Below are 13711 nucleotides of genomic sequence, written 5' to 3'. Positions count from 1 at the left end.
CATCACTCAACAAACTGCGGGAGAATTTAACAGAGAGCAGGCATCACTCAACAAACTGTGGGAGCATTTAACAGAGAGCGGGCATCACTCAACAAACTGCGGGAGAATTTAACAGAGAGCGGGCATCACTTAATAAACTGTGGGAGCATTTAACAGAGACCGGGCATCACTCAATAAACTGTGGGAGCATTTAACAGAGACCGGGCATCACTCAATAAACTGTGGGAGCATTTAACAGAGAGCGGGCATCACTCAATAAACTGTGGGAGCATTTAACAGAGAGCGGGCATCACTCAATAAACTGGGAGCATTTAACAGAGAGCGGGCATCACTCAATAAACTGGGAGCATTTAACAGAGAGCGGGCATCACTCAATAAACTGTGGGAGCATGCAACAGAGAGCAGGCATCACTCAATAAACAGTGGGAGCATTCAACAGAGAGCGGGCATCACTCAATAAACAGTGGGAGCATTCAACAGAGAGCGGGCATCACTCAACAAACTGAATAAACTGTGGGAGCATTTAACGGAGAGCGGGCATCACTCAATAAACTGTGGGAGCATTTAACAGAGAGCAGGCACCACTCAATAAACTGTGGGAGCATGCAACAGAGAGCAGGCATCACTCAATAAACAGTGGGAGCATTCAACAGAGAGCAGGCATCACACAATAAACAGTGGGAGCATTCAACAGAGAGCGGGCATCACTCAATAAACAGTGGGAGCATTCAACAGAGAGCAGGCATCACTCAATAAACAGAGGGAGGATTCATTCATGACGTTTTTGAAACCTTCCATCTGGAAGTAACAGGATGTACGTCCACTACTTGTAAATCATTCCACCACTGTTATACAATCCACAACCATTTCAATCATGTATTATAGTCCCCCCCCCTCATGTATTATAGTCCCCCCCCCCTCATGTATTATAGTCCCCCCCCCTCATGTATTATAGTCCCCCCTCATGTATTATAGTCCCCCCCCTCATGTATTATAGTCCCCCCCCTCATGTATTATAGTCCCCCCCCATGTATTATAGTCCCCCCCTCATGTATTATAGTCCCCCCCTCAAGTATTATAGTCCCCCCCCCCTCATGTATTATAGTCCCCCCTCATATATTATAGTCCCCCCCCCTCATGTATTATAGTCCCCCCCCTCATGTATTATAGTCCCCCCTCATGTATTATAGTCCCCCCCTCATGTATTATAGTCCCCCCCCTCATGTATTATAGTCCCCCCCCTCATGTATTATAGTCCCCCCCTCATGTATTATAGTCCCCCCCCTCATGTATTATAGTCCCCCCATGTATTATAGTCCCCCCCCCTCATGTATTATAGTCCCCCCCCCCCCTCATGTATTATAGTCCACCCCCTCATGTATTATAGTCCCCCCTCATGTATTATAGTCCCCCCTCATGTATTATAGTCCCCCCCCCCATGTATTATAGTCCCCCCCTCATGTATTATAGTCCCCCCCCTCATGTATTATAGTCCCCCCTCATGTATTATAGTCCCCCCCCTCATGTATTATAGTCCCCCCTCATGTATTATAGTCCCCCCCCCTCATGTATTATATTCCCCCCTCATGTATTATAGTCCCCCCCCCTCATGTATTATAGTCCCCCCTCATGTATTATAGTCCCCCCCCTCATGTATTATAGTCCCCCCTCATGTATTATAGTCCCCCCCTCATGTATTATAGTCCCCCCTCATGTATTATAGTCCCCCTCATGTATTATAGTCCCCCCCCCCTCATGTATTATAGTCCCCCCCCTCATGTATTATAGTCCCCCCCCTCATGTATTATAGTCCCCCCTCCTCATGTATTATAGTCCCCCCTCATGTATTATAGTCCCCCCCTCATGTATTATAGTCCCCCCCTCATGTATTATAGTCCCCCCCTCATGTATTATAGTCCCCCCTCATGTATTATAGTCCCCCCCTCATGTATTATAGTCCCCCCCTCATGTATTATAGTCCCCCCCCCCCCTCATGTATTATATTCCCCCCCCCTCATGTATTATATTCCCCCCCCTCATGTATTATAGTCCCCCCCCTCATGTATTATAGTCCCCCCCCTCATGTATTATAGTCCCCCTCCTCATGTATTATAGTCCCCCTCATGTATTATAGTCCCCCCTCATGTATTATAGTCCCTCCCCCCTCATGTATTATAGTCCCCCCTCATGTATTATAGTCCCCCCCCTCATGTATTATAGTCCCCCCCCATGTATTATAGTCCCCCCTCATGTATTATAGTCCCCCCCTCATGTATTATAGTCCCCCTCATGTATTATAGTCCCCCTCATGTATTATAGTCCCCCCTCATGTATTATAGTCCCCCCCCCATGTATTATAGTCCCCCCCCTCATGTATTATAGTCCCCCCCCCCCCCATGTATTATAGTCCCCCCATGTATTATAGTCCCCCTCATGTATTATAGTCCCCCCCTCATGTATTATAGTCCCCCCCCTCATGTATTATAGTCCCCCCCCCCTCATGTATTATAGTCCCCCCCCCCCATGTATTATAGTCCCCCCATGTATTATAGTCCCCCCCTCATGTATTATAGTCCCCCCCTCATGTATTATAGTCCCCCCCTCATGTATTATAGTCCCCCCCTCATGTATTATAGTCCCCCCCCCATGTATTATAGTCCCCCCTCATGTATTATAGTCCCCCCCCCCCTCATGTATTATAGTCCCCCCCCATGTATTATAGTCCCCCCCCCCCCCCCATGTATTATAGTCCCCCCCATGTATTATAGTCCCCCCCTCATGTATTATAGTCCCCCCCTCATGTATTATAGTCCCCCCATGTATTATAGTCCCCCCCCCCCTCATGTATTATAGTCCCCCCTCATGTATTATAGTCCCCCCTCATGTATTATAGCCCCCCCATGTATTATAGTTCCCCCCTCATGTATTATAGTCCATCCCCCTCATGTATTATAGTCCCCCCCTCATGTATTATAGTTCCCCCCCTCATGTATTATAGTCCCCCCCCTCGTGTATTATAGTCCACCCCCTCATGTATTATAGCCCCCCCATGTATTATAGTTCCCCCCTCATGTATTATAGTCCACCCCCTCATGTATTATAGTCCCCCCCCATGTATTATAGTTCCCCCCTCATGTATTATAGTCCCCCCCCCCCTCATGTATTATAGTCCCCCCCCTCATGTATTATAGTCCCCCCTCATGTATTATAGCCCCCCCCCATGTATTATAGTTCCCCCCTCATGTATTATAGTCCACCCCCCATGTATTATAGTCCCCCCCCCCCCTCATGTATTATAGTCCCCCCTCATGTATTATAGCCCCCCCCCATGTATTATAGTCCACCCCCTCATGTATTATAGTCCCCCCCTCATGTATTATAGTTCCCCCCTCATGTATTATAGTCCCCCCCCCATGTATTATAGTCCCCCCCCCCTCATGTATTATAGTCCACCCCCTCATGTATTATAGCCCCCCCCATGTATTATAGTTCCCCCCCCTCATGTATTATAGTCCACCCCCTCATGTATTATAGTCCCCCCCCCCCTCATGTATTATAGTTCCCCCCCTCATGTATTATAGTCCCCCCCCTCATGTATTATAGTCCCCCCCCTCATGTATTATAGTCCCCCCCTCATGTATTATAGTCCCCCCCCTCATGTATTATAGTCCCCCCCCTCATGTATTATAGTCCCCCCCCCCTCTTGTATTATAGTCCCCCCTCATGTATTATAGCCCCCCCCCTCTCATGTATTATAGTCCCCCCCTCATGTATTATAGTCCCCCCCCTCATGTATTATAGTCCCCCCCCTCATGTATTATAGTCCCCCCCTCATGTATTATAGTCCCCCCCCCCTCATGTATTATAGTCCCCCCCCTCATGTATTATAGTCCCCCCCTCATGTATTATAGTCCCCCCCTCATGTATTATAGTCCCCCCCCTCATGTATTATAGTCCCCCCCCCCCCCTCATGTATTATAGTCCCCCCCGGTACCTTTGCTGGTGGCGTAGTCCTGCATGTTGCTCCAGAGACTGTTGGTGGGTTCCTTAGTGGAGCCCAGGGCCAGCTCCACCAGGACGCTCATGTCTGCTCTCAGAGGACAGTCAACTGGTTTCTGCTCCTCGTTCCCTGAGAGGGCCTCCTCTAACAGCCAGCTGATGCAGTTATCTAAGGCACATACAAACACAGCAGGGGCCAGCATCGTCAGAGAATAGATAGAAACAGATCAGAATGAAAATAAATCAGATAGGAACCACTTCTAACAGTTATCTATAGGGGGGGGTCATCAGATAGGAACCACTTCTAACAGTTATCTAAGGCACATACAAACACAGCAGGGGCCAGCATCGTCAGAGAATAGATAGAAACAGATCAGAATGAAAATAAATCAGATAGGAACCACTTCTAACAGTTATCTATAGGGGGGGTCATCAGATAGGAACCACTTCTAACAGTTATCTATAGGGGGGTCATCAGATAGGAACCACTTCTAACAGTTATCTATAGGGGGGTCATCAGATAGGAACCACTTCTAACAGTTATCTATAGGGGGGTCATCAGATAGGAACCACTTCTAACAGTTATCTAGAGGGGGGTCATCAGATAGGAGCCACTTCTAACAGTTATCTAGAGGGGGTCATCAGATAGGACCACTTCTAACAGTTATCTATAGGGGGGTCATCAGATAGGACCACTTCTAACAGTTATCTAGAGGGGGTCATCAGATAGGACCACCTCTAACAGTTATCTAGGGGGGTCATCAGATAGGACCACTTCTAACAGTTATCTAGAGGGGGGTCATCAGATAGGACCACCTCTAACAGTTATCTAGAGGGGGGGGTCATCAGATAGGACCACTTCTAACAGTTATCTAGAGGGGGGTCATCAGATAGGACCACTTCTAACAGTTATCTATAGGGGGGTCATCAGATAGGACCACCTCTAACAGTTATCTAGAGGGGGGTCATCAGATAGGACCACTTCTAACAGTTATCTAGAGGGGGGTCATCAGATAGGACCACCTCTAACAGTTATCTAGGGGGGTCATCAGATAGGACCACTTCTAACAGTTATCTAGAGGGGGGTCATCAGATAGGAACCACTTCTAACAGTTATCTAGAGGGGGGTCATCAGATAGGACCACTTCTAACAGTTATCTATAGGGGGGTCATCAGATAGGACCACTTCTAACAGTTATCTAGAGGGGGGTGTCATCAGATAGGAACCACTTCTAACAGTTATATAGAGGGGGGTCATCAGATACGAACCACTTCTAACAGTTTTCTAGTTTTCTAGAGGGGGGGGTCATCAGATAGGAACCACTTCTAACAGTTATCTAGAGGGGGGTCATCAGATAGGAACCACTTCTAACAGTTATCTAGAGGGGGGGTCATCAGATAGGAACCACTTCTAACAGTTATCTAGAGGGGGGGCATCAGATAGGAACCACTTCTAACAGTTATCTAGAGGGGGGGTCATCAGATAGGAACCAATTCTAACAGTTATCTAGAGGGGGGTCATCAGATAGGAACCACTTCTAACAGTTATCTAGAGGGGGGGTCATCAGATAGGAACCACTTCAAACAGTAATCTAGAGGGAAGTCAGTGATTTAATTTTATTTATTTATTAATTTAACCTTTATTTAACTAGGCAAGTCAGTAAAGAACACATTCTTATATACAATGACGGCCTACACCGGTCAAACCCGGACGACGCTGGGGCAATTGTGCGCCGCCCTATGGGACTCCCAATCACGGCCGGTTGTGATACAGCCTGGATTCGAACCAGGGTGTCTGTCGTGACGCCTCTCGCACTGAGCTGCAGTGCCTTAGACCGCTGCAACACTCAGGAGCCCACTAACGCCCCTATATAATATCTACACTATCGATGCCGTGTTTCCTACCTAGTTGAGGGATGTCCATCTCCAGCCCGTTGCTGAACAGGGGGGTTTTCAGCCAGTAGCCTGTATCCTGTTCCTCTAGAGAGGGGGGGGCTCCCTGCAGCATGCCCCCCAGGCAGCGGCCCACCAGCAGGCCTGCAGTACGCTCCAGATCCACCAGCCACACCCAGGACTGGGCCGGCTGGGACAGGGGCTGCCCTGCAGGGTCCACAAAGTCTGGGGCTCCTGGAGACACAGAGAGAGACAGAGAGACGGAGAGAGAGACAGACAGAGAGAGAGACAGAGAGAGAGAGAGAGACGGAGAGAGAGAGACAAAAAAAAAAAAAAAAAGATAATTACTTGACACACTGGAAAGAATTAACAAAAAAACAGAGCAAACTAGAATGCTATTTGGCCCTACACAGAGAGTACACAGCGGCAGAATACCTGACCACTGTGACTGACCCAAAATTAAGGAAAGCTTTGACTATGTACAGACTCAGCGAGCATAGCCTTGCTATTGAGAAAGGCCGACGTAGGCAGACATGGCTCTCAAGAGAAGACAGGCTATGTGCTCACTGCCCACAAAATGAGGTGGAAACTGAGCTGCACTTCCTAACCTCCTGCCCAATGTATGACCATATTAGAGAGACATATTTCCCTCAGATTACACAGATCCACAAAGAATTCGAAAACAAATCCAATTTTGAAAAACTCCCATATCTACTGGGTGAAATTCCACAGTGTGCCATCAGAGCAGCAAGATTTGTGACCTGTTGCCACGAGAAAAGGGCAACCAGTGAAGAACACGCACCATTGTAAATACAACACATATCTATGCTTATTTATTTTATCTTGTGTCCTTTACCATTTGCACATTGTAAAAACACTGTATATATATATAATATGACATTTGTAATGTCTTTATTGTTTTGAAACTTCTGTATGTGTGATGTCTACTGTTAATTTTTATTGTTTATTTCACTTTATATATTATATACCTTACTTGCTTTGGCAATGTTAACACATGTTTCCCATGCCAATAAAGCCCCTTGAATTGAATTGAATTGAATTGAGAGACAGAGAGAGAGAGAGAGAGAGAGACAGAGAGAGAGAGAGACAGAGAGAGAGAGAGACAGAGAGACAGAGAGAGAGAGAGAGAGAGAGAGAGAGAGAGAGAGAGACAGAGACAGAGAGAGAGAGAGAGAGAGAGAGAGACAGAGAGAGACAGAGAGAGACAGAGAGAGAGAGAGAGAGAGAGACAGAGAGAGACAGAGCGAGAGAGACAGACAGAGAGAGAGAGAGACGGAGAGAGACAGAGAGAGAGAGAGAGAGAGATTTAATTAATTTGCAATTTAAATCACTTCAAACCCAAGAGCTGAGCCCAGAAACGAGCCCTCTCAGTCAGCTGGTGTTGGACCTCACCAACCAAGCTGACACCAGCACTGCTTCAAAAGAAAGAATTCCAATAAGCAAAATCATGAACCAATCAAAGGAATCATATTTACAACATTGGAAAAATGAAACAAAATCCCAAAGCCGACTAAATTGCTATCTGACCCTAAACAGAGAATATGAATTGGCTGATTATCTCTACTCTGTCAGAGATACGAAGCAGAGACAGATCCTTACCAAGTACAGGCTGAGTGACCACCGATTGGCAATAGAAACCGGCAGACATAAAAAGACATGGCTACCCAAAGAGGAGCGTGTATGTGGTCACTGCATAACAGGGGAGGTAGAGACAGAGATGCACTTTCTCCTTTACTGTGATAAATATTCCTCACAAAGAGATTCATTATTCACAGAAATTACTAAACATATTCCAAATTTTTACAAATTGAACCCAGAGGAAAAACTAAGAATACTCATGGGCGAAGGAGCAATGGCTCCTCTTGCAGCCAAATATGTATTTTCCTGCCATAGCCTGAGGGACACTGAATAATAACATCTGCATAGTAAGCAGTAACTTAATTGTTATTGCTATTATTGTTATTACTGTAATTATTATTATTTTTGTATTTAATTTTGTATTATTATTTACTACACTTTTATATTTTATATTTGCTATCATTTAGAATTTTGTTACAATGTATATTGTATACATTGTTGCTTTGGCAATATTGACACAATGTTTTTCATGCCAATAAAGCAGTTTGAATTTGAAATTTGAGAGAGAGAGAGAGAGAGAGAGAGAGAGAGACAGAGAGAGAGAGAGAGACAGAGAGAGACAGAGAGAGAGAGACAGAGAGAGAGACAGAGAGAGAGACAGAGAGAGACAGAGAGAGACAGAGAGAGAGAGAGAGAGAGAGAGAGAGAGAGAGACAGAGAGAGAGAGAGAGACAGAGAGAGACAGAGAGAGAGAGACAGAGAGAGAGACAGAGAGAGAGAGAGAGACAGAGAGAGACAGAGAGAGACAGAGAGAGAGAGAGAGAGAGAGAGAGAGAGAGAGACAGAGAGAGAGAGAGACAGAGAGAGAAACAGAGAGAGAGACAGAGAGAGAAACAGAGAGAGACAGAGAGAGAGAGACAGAGAGAGAAACAGAGAGAGAGACAGAGAGAGAGACAGAGAGAGACAGAGAGAGACAGAGAGAGAGAGAGACAGAGAGAGACAGAGAGAGAGAGAGAGAAAGAGAAAAAGAGAGAGAGAGACAGAGAGAGAGAGAGAGAGAGAGAAAGCGAGAGAGACAGAAAGAGAGACAGAAAGAGAGAGAGTGAGACAGAGACAGAAAGAGAGAGAGACAGAAAGAGAGAGAGACAGACAGAGAGAGAGAGATGGGGGGCAGACATTCTGTGAGATAACCATTACTCTCGTCAATAGCAGGGGTATGTGACGAAGAGAGTAGTACATTCAACATTGATCCTAACAATCTATGGATAGGGAGAACACCGTTATCTGCTAAAAGACAACATGGACAACATGACACATAACACAGCCACTAGGCTATACATAGATGCCATTCACTTCAGCCTGGTCCCCTCCATCCAGATACACAGGATTCACCCATAGCAATAAATATCTCTAATAATGATCTACCTCCTCACCATGTAGAGACCACTACAGCTCTATCTCTATCTCCTCACCATGTAGAGACCACTACAGCTCTAGCTCTATCTCCTCACCATGTAGAGACCACTACAGCTCTAGCTCTATCTCCTCACCATGTAGAGACCACTACATCTCTATCTCTATCTCCTCACCATGTAGAGGCCACTACATCTCTATCTCCTCACCATGTAGAGACCACTACAGCTCTATCTCTATCTCCTCACCATGTAGAGGTCACTACAGCTCTATCTCTATCTCCTCACCATGTAGAGACCACTACAGCTCTATCTCTATCTCCTCACCATGTAGGCCACTATAGCTCTATCTCTATCTCCTCACCATGTAGAGGTCACTACAGCTCTACCTCCTCACCATGTAGGCCACTACAGCTCTATCTCTATCTCCTCACCATGTAGAGGTCACTACATCGCTATCTCCTCACCATGTAGAGACCACTACATCTCTATCTCTATCTCCTCACCATGTAGAGGTCACTACATCGCTATCTCCTCACCATGTAGAGACCACTACATCTCTATCTCCTCACCATGTAGAGGCCACTACATCTCTATCTCCTCACCATGTAGAGGTCACTACAGCTCTACCTCCTCACCATGTAGAGGCCACTACATCTCTATCTCCTCACCATGTAGAGGTCACTACAGCTCTACCTCCTCACCATGTAGTGGCCACTACATCTCTATCTCTATCTCCTCACCATGTAGAGGTCACTACATCTCTATCTCCTCACCATGTAGAGGTCACTACAGCTCTATCTCCTCACCATGTAGAGGTCACTACAGCTCTATCTCCTCACCATGTAGAGGTCACTACATCTCTATCTCCTCACCATGTAGAGGTCACTACATCTCTATCTCCTCACCATGTAGAGGTCACTACAGCTCTATCTCCTCACCATGTAGAGGTCACTACATCTCTATCTCCTCACCATGTAGAGACCACTACAGCTCTATCTCCTCACCATGTAGAGGCCACTACAGCTCTATTGCCTCACCATGTAGAGGCCACTACAGCTCTATCGCCTCACCATGTAGAGGCCACTACAGCTCTACCTCTATCTCCTCACCATGTAGAGGTCACTACAGCTCTATCTCCTCACCATGTAGAAGCCACTACAGCTCTATCTCCTCACCATGTAGAGGTCACTACATCTCTATCTCCTCACCATGTAGAAGCCACTACAGCTCTATCTCCTCACCATGTAGAGGTCACTACATCTCTATCTCCTCACCATGTAGAAGCCACTACAGCTCTACCTCTATCTCCTCACCATGTAGAGGCCACTGCAGCTCTATCTCCTCACCATGTAGAGGCCACTGCAGCTCTATCTCCTCACCATGTAGAGGCCACTGCAGCTCTATCTCTATCTCCTCACCATGTAGAAGCCACTACAGCTCTATCTCCTCACCATGTAGAGGTCACTACATCTCTATCTCCTCACCATGTAGAAGCCACTACAGCTCTATCTCCTCACCATGTAGAGGTCACTACAGCTCTATCTCCTCACCATGTAGAAGCCACTACAGCTCTACCTCTATCTCCTCACCATGTAGAGACCACTGCAGCTCTATCTCTATCTCCTCACCATGTAGAGGCCACTGCAGCTCTATCTCTATTTCCTCACCATGTAGAGACCACTACAGCTCTATCTCCTCACCATGTAGAGGTCACTACATCTCTATCTCCTCACCATGTAGAAGCCACTACAGCTCTACCTCTATCTCCTCACCATGTAGAGGCCACTGCAGCTCTATCTCCTCACCATGTAGAAGCCACTACAGCTCTACCTCCATCTCCTCACCATGTAGAGGTCACTACATCTCTATCTCTATCTCCTCACCATGTAGAGGTCACTACATCTCTATCTCCTCACCATGTAGAGGTCACTACAGCTCTATCTCCTCACCATGTAGAGGTCACTACAGCTCTATCTCCTCACCATGTAGAGGTCACTACATCTCTATCTCCTCACCATGTAGAGGTCACTACATCTCTATCTCCTCACCATGTAGAGGTCACTACAGCTCTATCTCCTCACCATGTAGAGGTCACTACATCTCTATCTCCTCACCATGTAGAGGCCACTACAGCTCTATCGCCTCACCATGTAGAGGCCACTACAGCTCTATCGCCTCACCATGTAGAGGCCACTACAGCTCTACCTCTATCTCCTCACCATGTAGAGGTCACTACAGCTCTATCTCCTCACCATGTAGAAGCCACTACAGCTCTATCTCCTCACCATGTAGAGGTCACTACATCTCTATCTCCTCACCATGTAGAAGCCACTACAGCTCTATCTCCTCACCATGTAGAGGCCACTACATCTCTATCTCCTCACCATGTAGAGGCCACTGCAGCTCTATCTCTATCTCCTCACCATGTAGAAGCCACTACAGCTCTATCTCCTCACCATGTAGAGATCACTACATCTCTATCTCCTCACCATGTAGTGATCACTACATCTCTATCTCCTCACCATGTAGAGGCCACTACAACTCTACCTCTATCTCCTCACCATGTAGAGGTCACTACATCTCTATCTCCTCACCATGTAGAAGCCACTACAGCTCTATCTCCTCACCATGTAGAGGTCACTACATCTCTATCTCCTCACCATGTAGAAGCCACTACAGCTCTATCTCCTCACCATGTAGAGGTCACTACAGCTCTATCTCCTCACCATGTAGAAGCCACTACAGCTCTACCTCTATCTCCTCACCATGTAGAGACCACTGCAGCTCTATCTCTATCTCCTCACCATGTAGAGGCCACTGCAGCTCTATCTCTATTTCCTCACCATGTAGAGACCACTACAGCTCTATCTCCTCACCATGTAGAGGTCACTACATCTCTATCTCCTCACCATGTAGAAGCCACTACAGCTCTACCTCTATCTCCTCACCATGTAGAGGCCACTGCAGCTCTATCTCCTCACCATGTAGAAGCCACTACAGCTCTACCTCTATCTCCTCACCATGTAGAGGCCACTGCAGCTCTATCTCCTCACCATGTAGAGGCCACTGCAGCTCTATCTCTATCTCCTCACCATGTAGAGGCCACTACATCTCTATCTCCTCACCATGTAGAGGCCACTGCAGCTCTATCTCTATCTCCTCACCATGTAGAAGCCACTACAGCTCTATCTCCTCACCATGTAGAGGTCACTACATCTCTATCTCCTCACCATGTAGAAGCCACTACAGCTCTATCTCCTCACCATGTAGAGGTCACTACATCTCCATCTCCTCACCATGTAGAAGCCACTACAGCTCTATCTCCTCACCATGTAGAGGTCACTACAGCTCTATTTCCTCAACATGTAGAAGCCACTACAGCTCTACCTCTATCTCCTCACCATGTAGAGACCACTGCAGCTCTATCTCTATCTCCTCACCATGTAGAGGCCACTGCAGCTCTATCTCTATCTCCTCACCATGTAGAGACCACTACAGCTCTATCTCTATCTCCTCACCATATAGAGGCCACTACAGCTCTATCTCCTCACCATGTAGAAGCCACTACAGCTCTATCTCCTCACCATGTAGAGGCCACTGCAGCTCTATCTCCTCACCATGTAGAGGCCACTGCAGCTCTATCTCTATCTCCTCACCATGTAGAGGCCACTACATCTCTATCTCCTCACCATGTAGAGGCCACTGCAGCTCTATCTCTATCTCCTCACCATGTAGAAGCCACTACAGCTCTATCTCCTCACCATGTAGAGGTCACTACATCTCTATCTCCTCACCATGTAGAAGCCACTACAGCTCTATCTCCTCACCATGTAGAGGTCACTACATCTCTATCTCCTCACCATGTAGAAGCCACTACAGCTCTACCTCTATCTCCTCACCATGTAGAGGCCACTGCAGCTCTATCTCTATCTCCTCACCATGTAGAGACCACTACAGCTCTATCTCTATCTCCTCACCATATAGAGGCCACTACAGCTCTATCTCCTCACCATGTAGAAGCCACTACAACTCTATCTCCTCACCATGTAGAGGCCACTGCAGCTCTATCTCTATTTCCTCACCATGTAGAGACCACTACAGCTCTATCTCTATCTCCTCACCATATAGAGGCCACTACAGCTCTATCTCCTCACCATGTAGAAGCCACTACAGCTCTATCTCCTCACCATGTAGAGGTCACTACAGCTCTATCTCCTCACCATGTAGAAGCCACTACAGCTCTACCTCTATCTCCTCACCATGTAGAGACCACTGCAGCTCTATCTCTATCTCCTCACCATGTAGAGGCCACTGCAGCTCTATCTCTATCTCCTCACCATGTAGAGACCACTACAGCTCTATCTCTATCTCCTCACCATATAGAGGCCACTACAGCTCTATCTCCTCACCATGTAGAAGCCACTACAGCTCTATCTCCTCACCATGTAGAGACCACTGCAGCTCTACCTCTATCTCCTCACCATGTAGAGGCCACTGCAGCTCTATCTCCTCACCATGTAGAGGCCACTGCAGCTCTATCTCTATCTCCTCACCATGTAGAGGCCACTACATCTCTATCTCCTCACCATGTAGAGGCCACTGCAGCTCTATCTCTATCTCCTCACCATGTAGAAGCCACTACAGCTCTATCTCCTCACCATGTAGAGGTCACTACATCTCTATCTCCTCACCATGTAGAAGCCACTACAGCTCTATCTCCTCACCATGTAGAGGTCACTACATCTCTATCTCCTCACCATGTAGAAGCCACTACAGCTCTATCTCCTCACCATGTAGAGGTCACT

At 46.9% G+C, this 13711-nt stretch overlaps 1 protein-coding gene across 1 annotated transcript in view; it reads right to left on the bottom strand.

The window, feature by feature from the left end:
- herc1 (HECT and RLD domain containing E3 ubiquitin protein ligase family member 1) overlaps window positions 1-13711 on the bottom strand; it is a 273217-nt gene that overhangs the window by 214099 nt on the left and 45407 nt on the right. The window contains exons 16-17 of the mRNA XM_064983713.1: window positions 5905-6126; window positions 3995-4168 (exon numbers count right to left, since the gene is read on the bottom strand). Coding sequence (XP_064839785.1) covers window positions 3995-4168; window positions 5905-6126 — 396 coding nt within the window. The remainder of the gene's footprint in view (window positions 1-3994; window positions 4169-5904; window positions 6127-13711) is intronic.

The sequence above is a fragment of the Oncorhynchus masou genome, chromosome 2 (genome assembly GCF_036934945.1).
Source record: "Oncorhynchus masou masou isolate Uvic2021 chromosome 2, UVic_Omas_1.1, whole genome shotgun sequence".
NCBI lineage: Eukaryota > Metazoa > Chordata > Actinopteri > Salmoniformes > Salmonidae > Oncorhynchus > Oncorhynchus masou.
The sequence above is the reverse complement of the archived record's forward strand: the minus strand, read 5'-3'. Positions and strand labels throughout refer to the sequence as shown.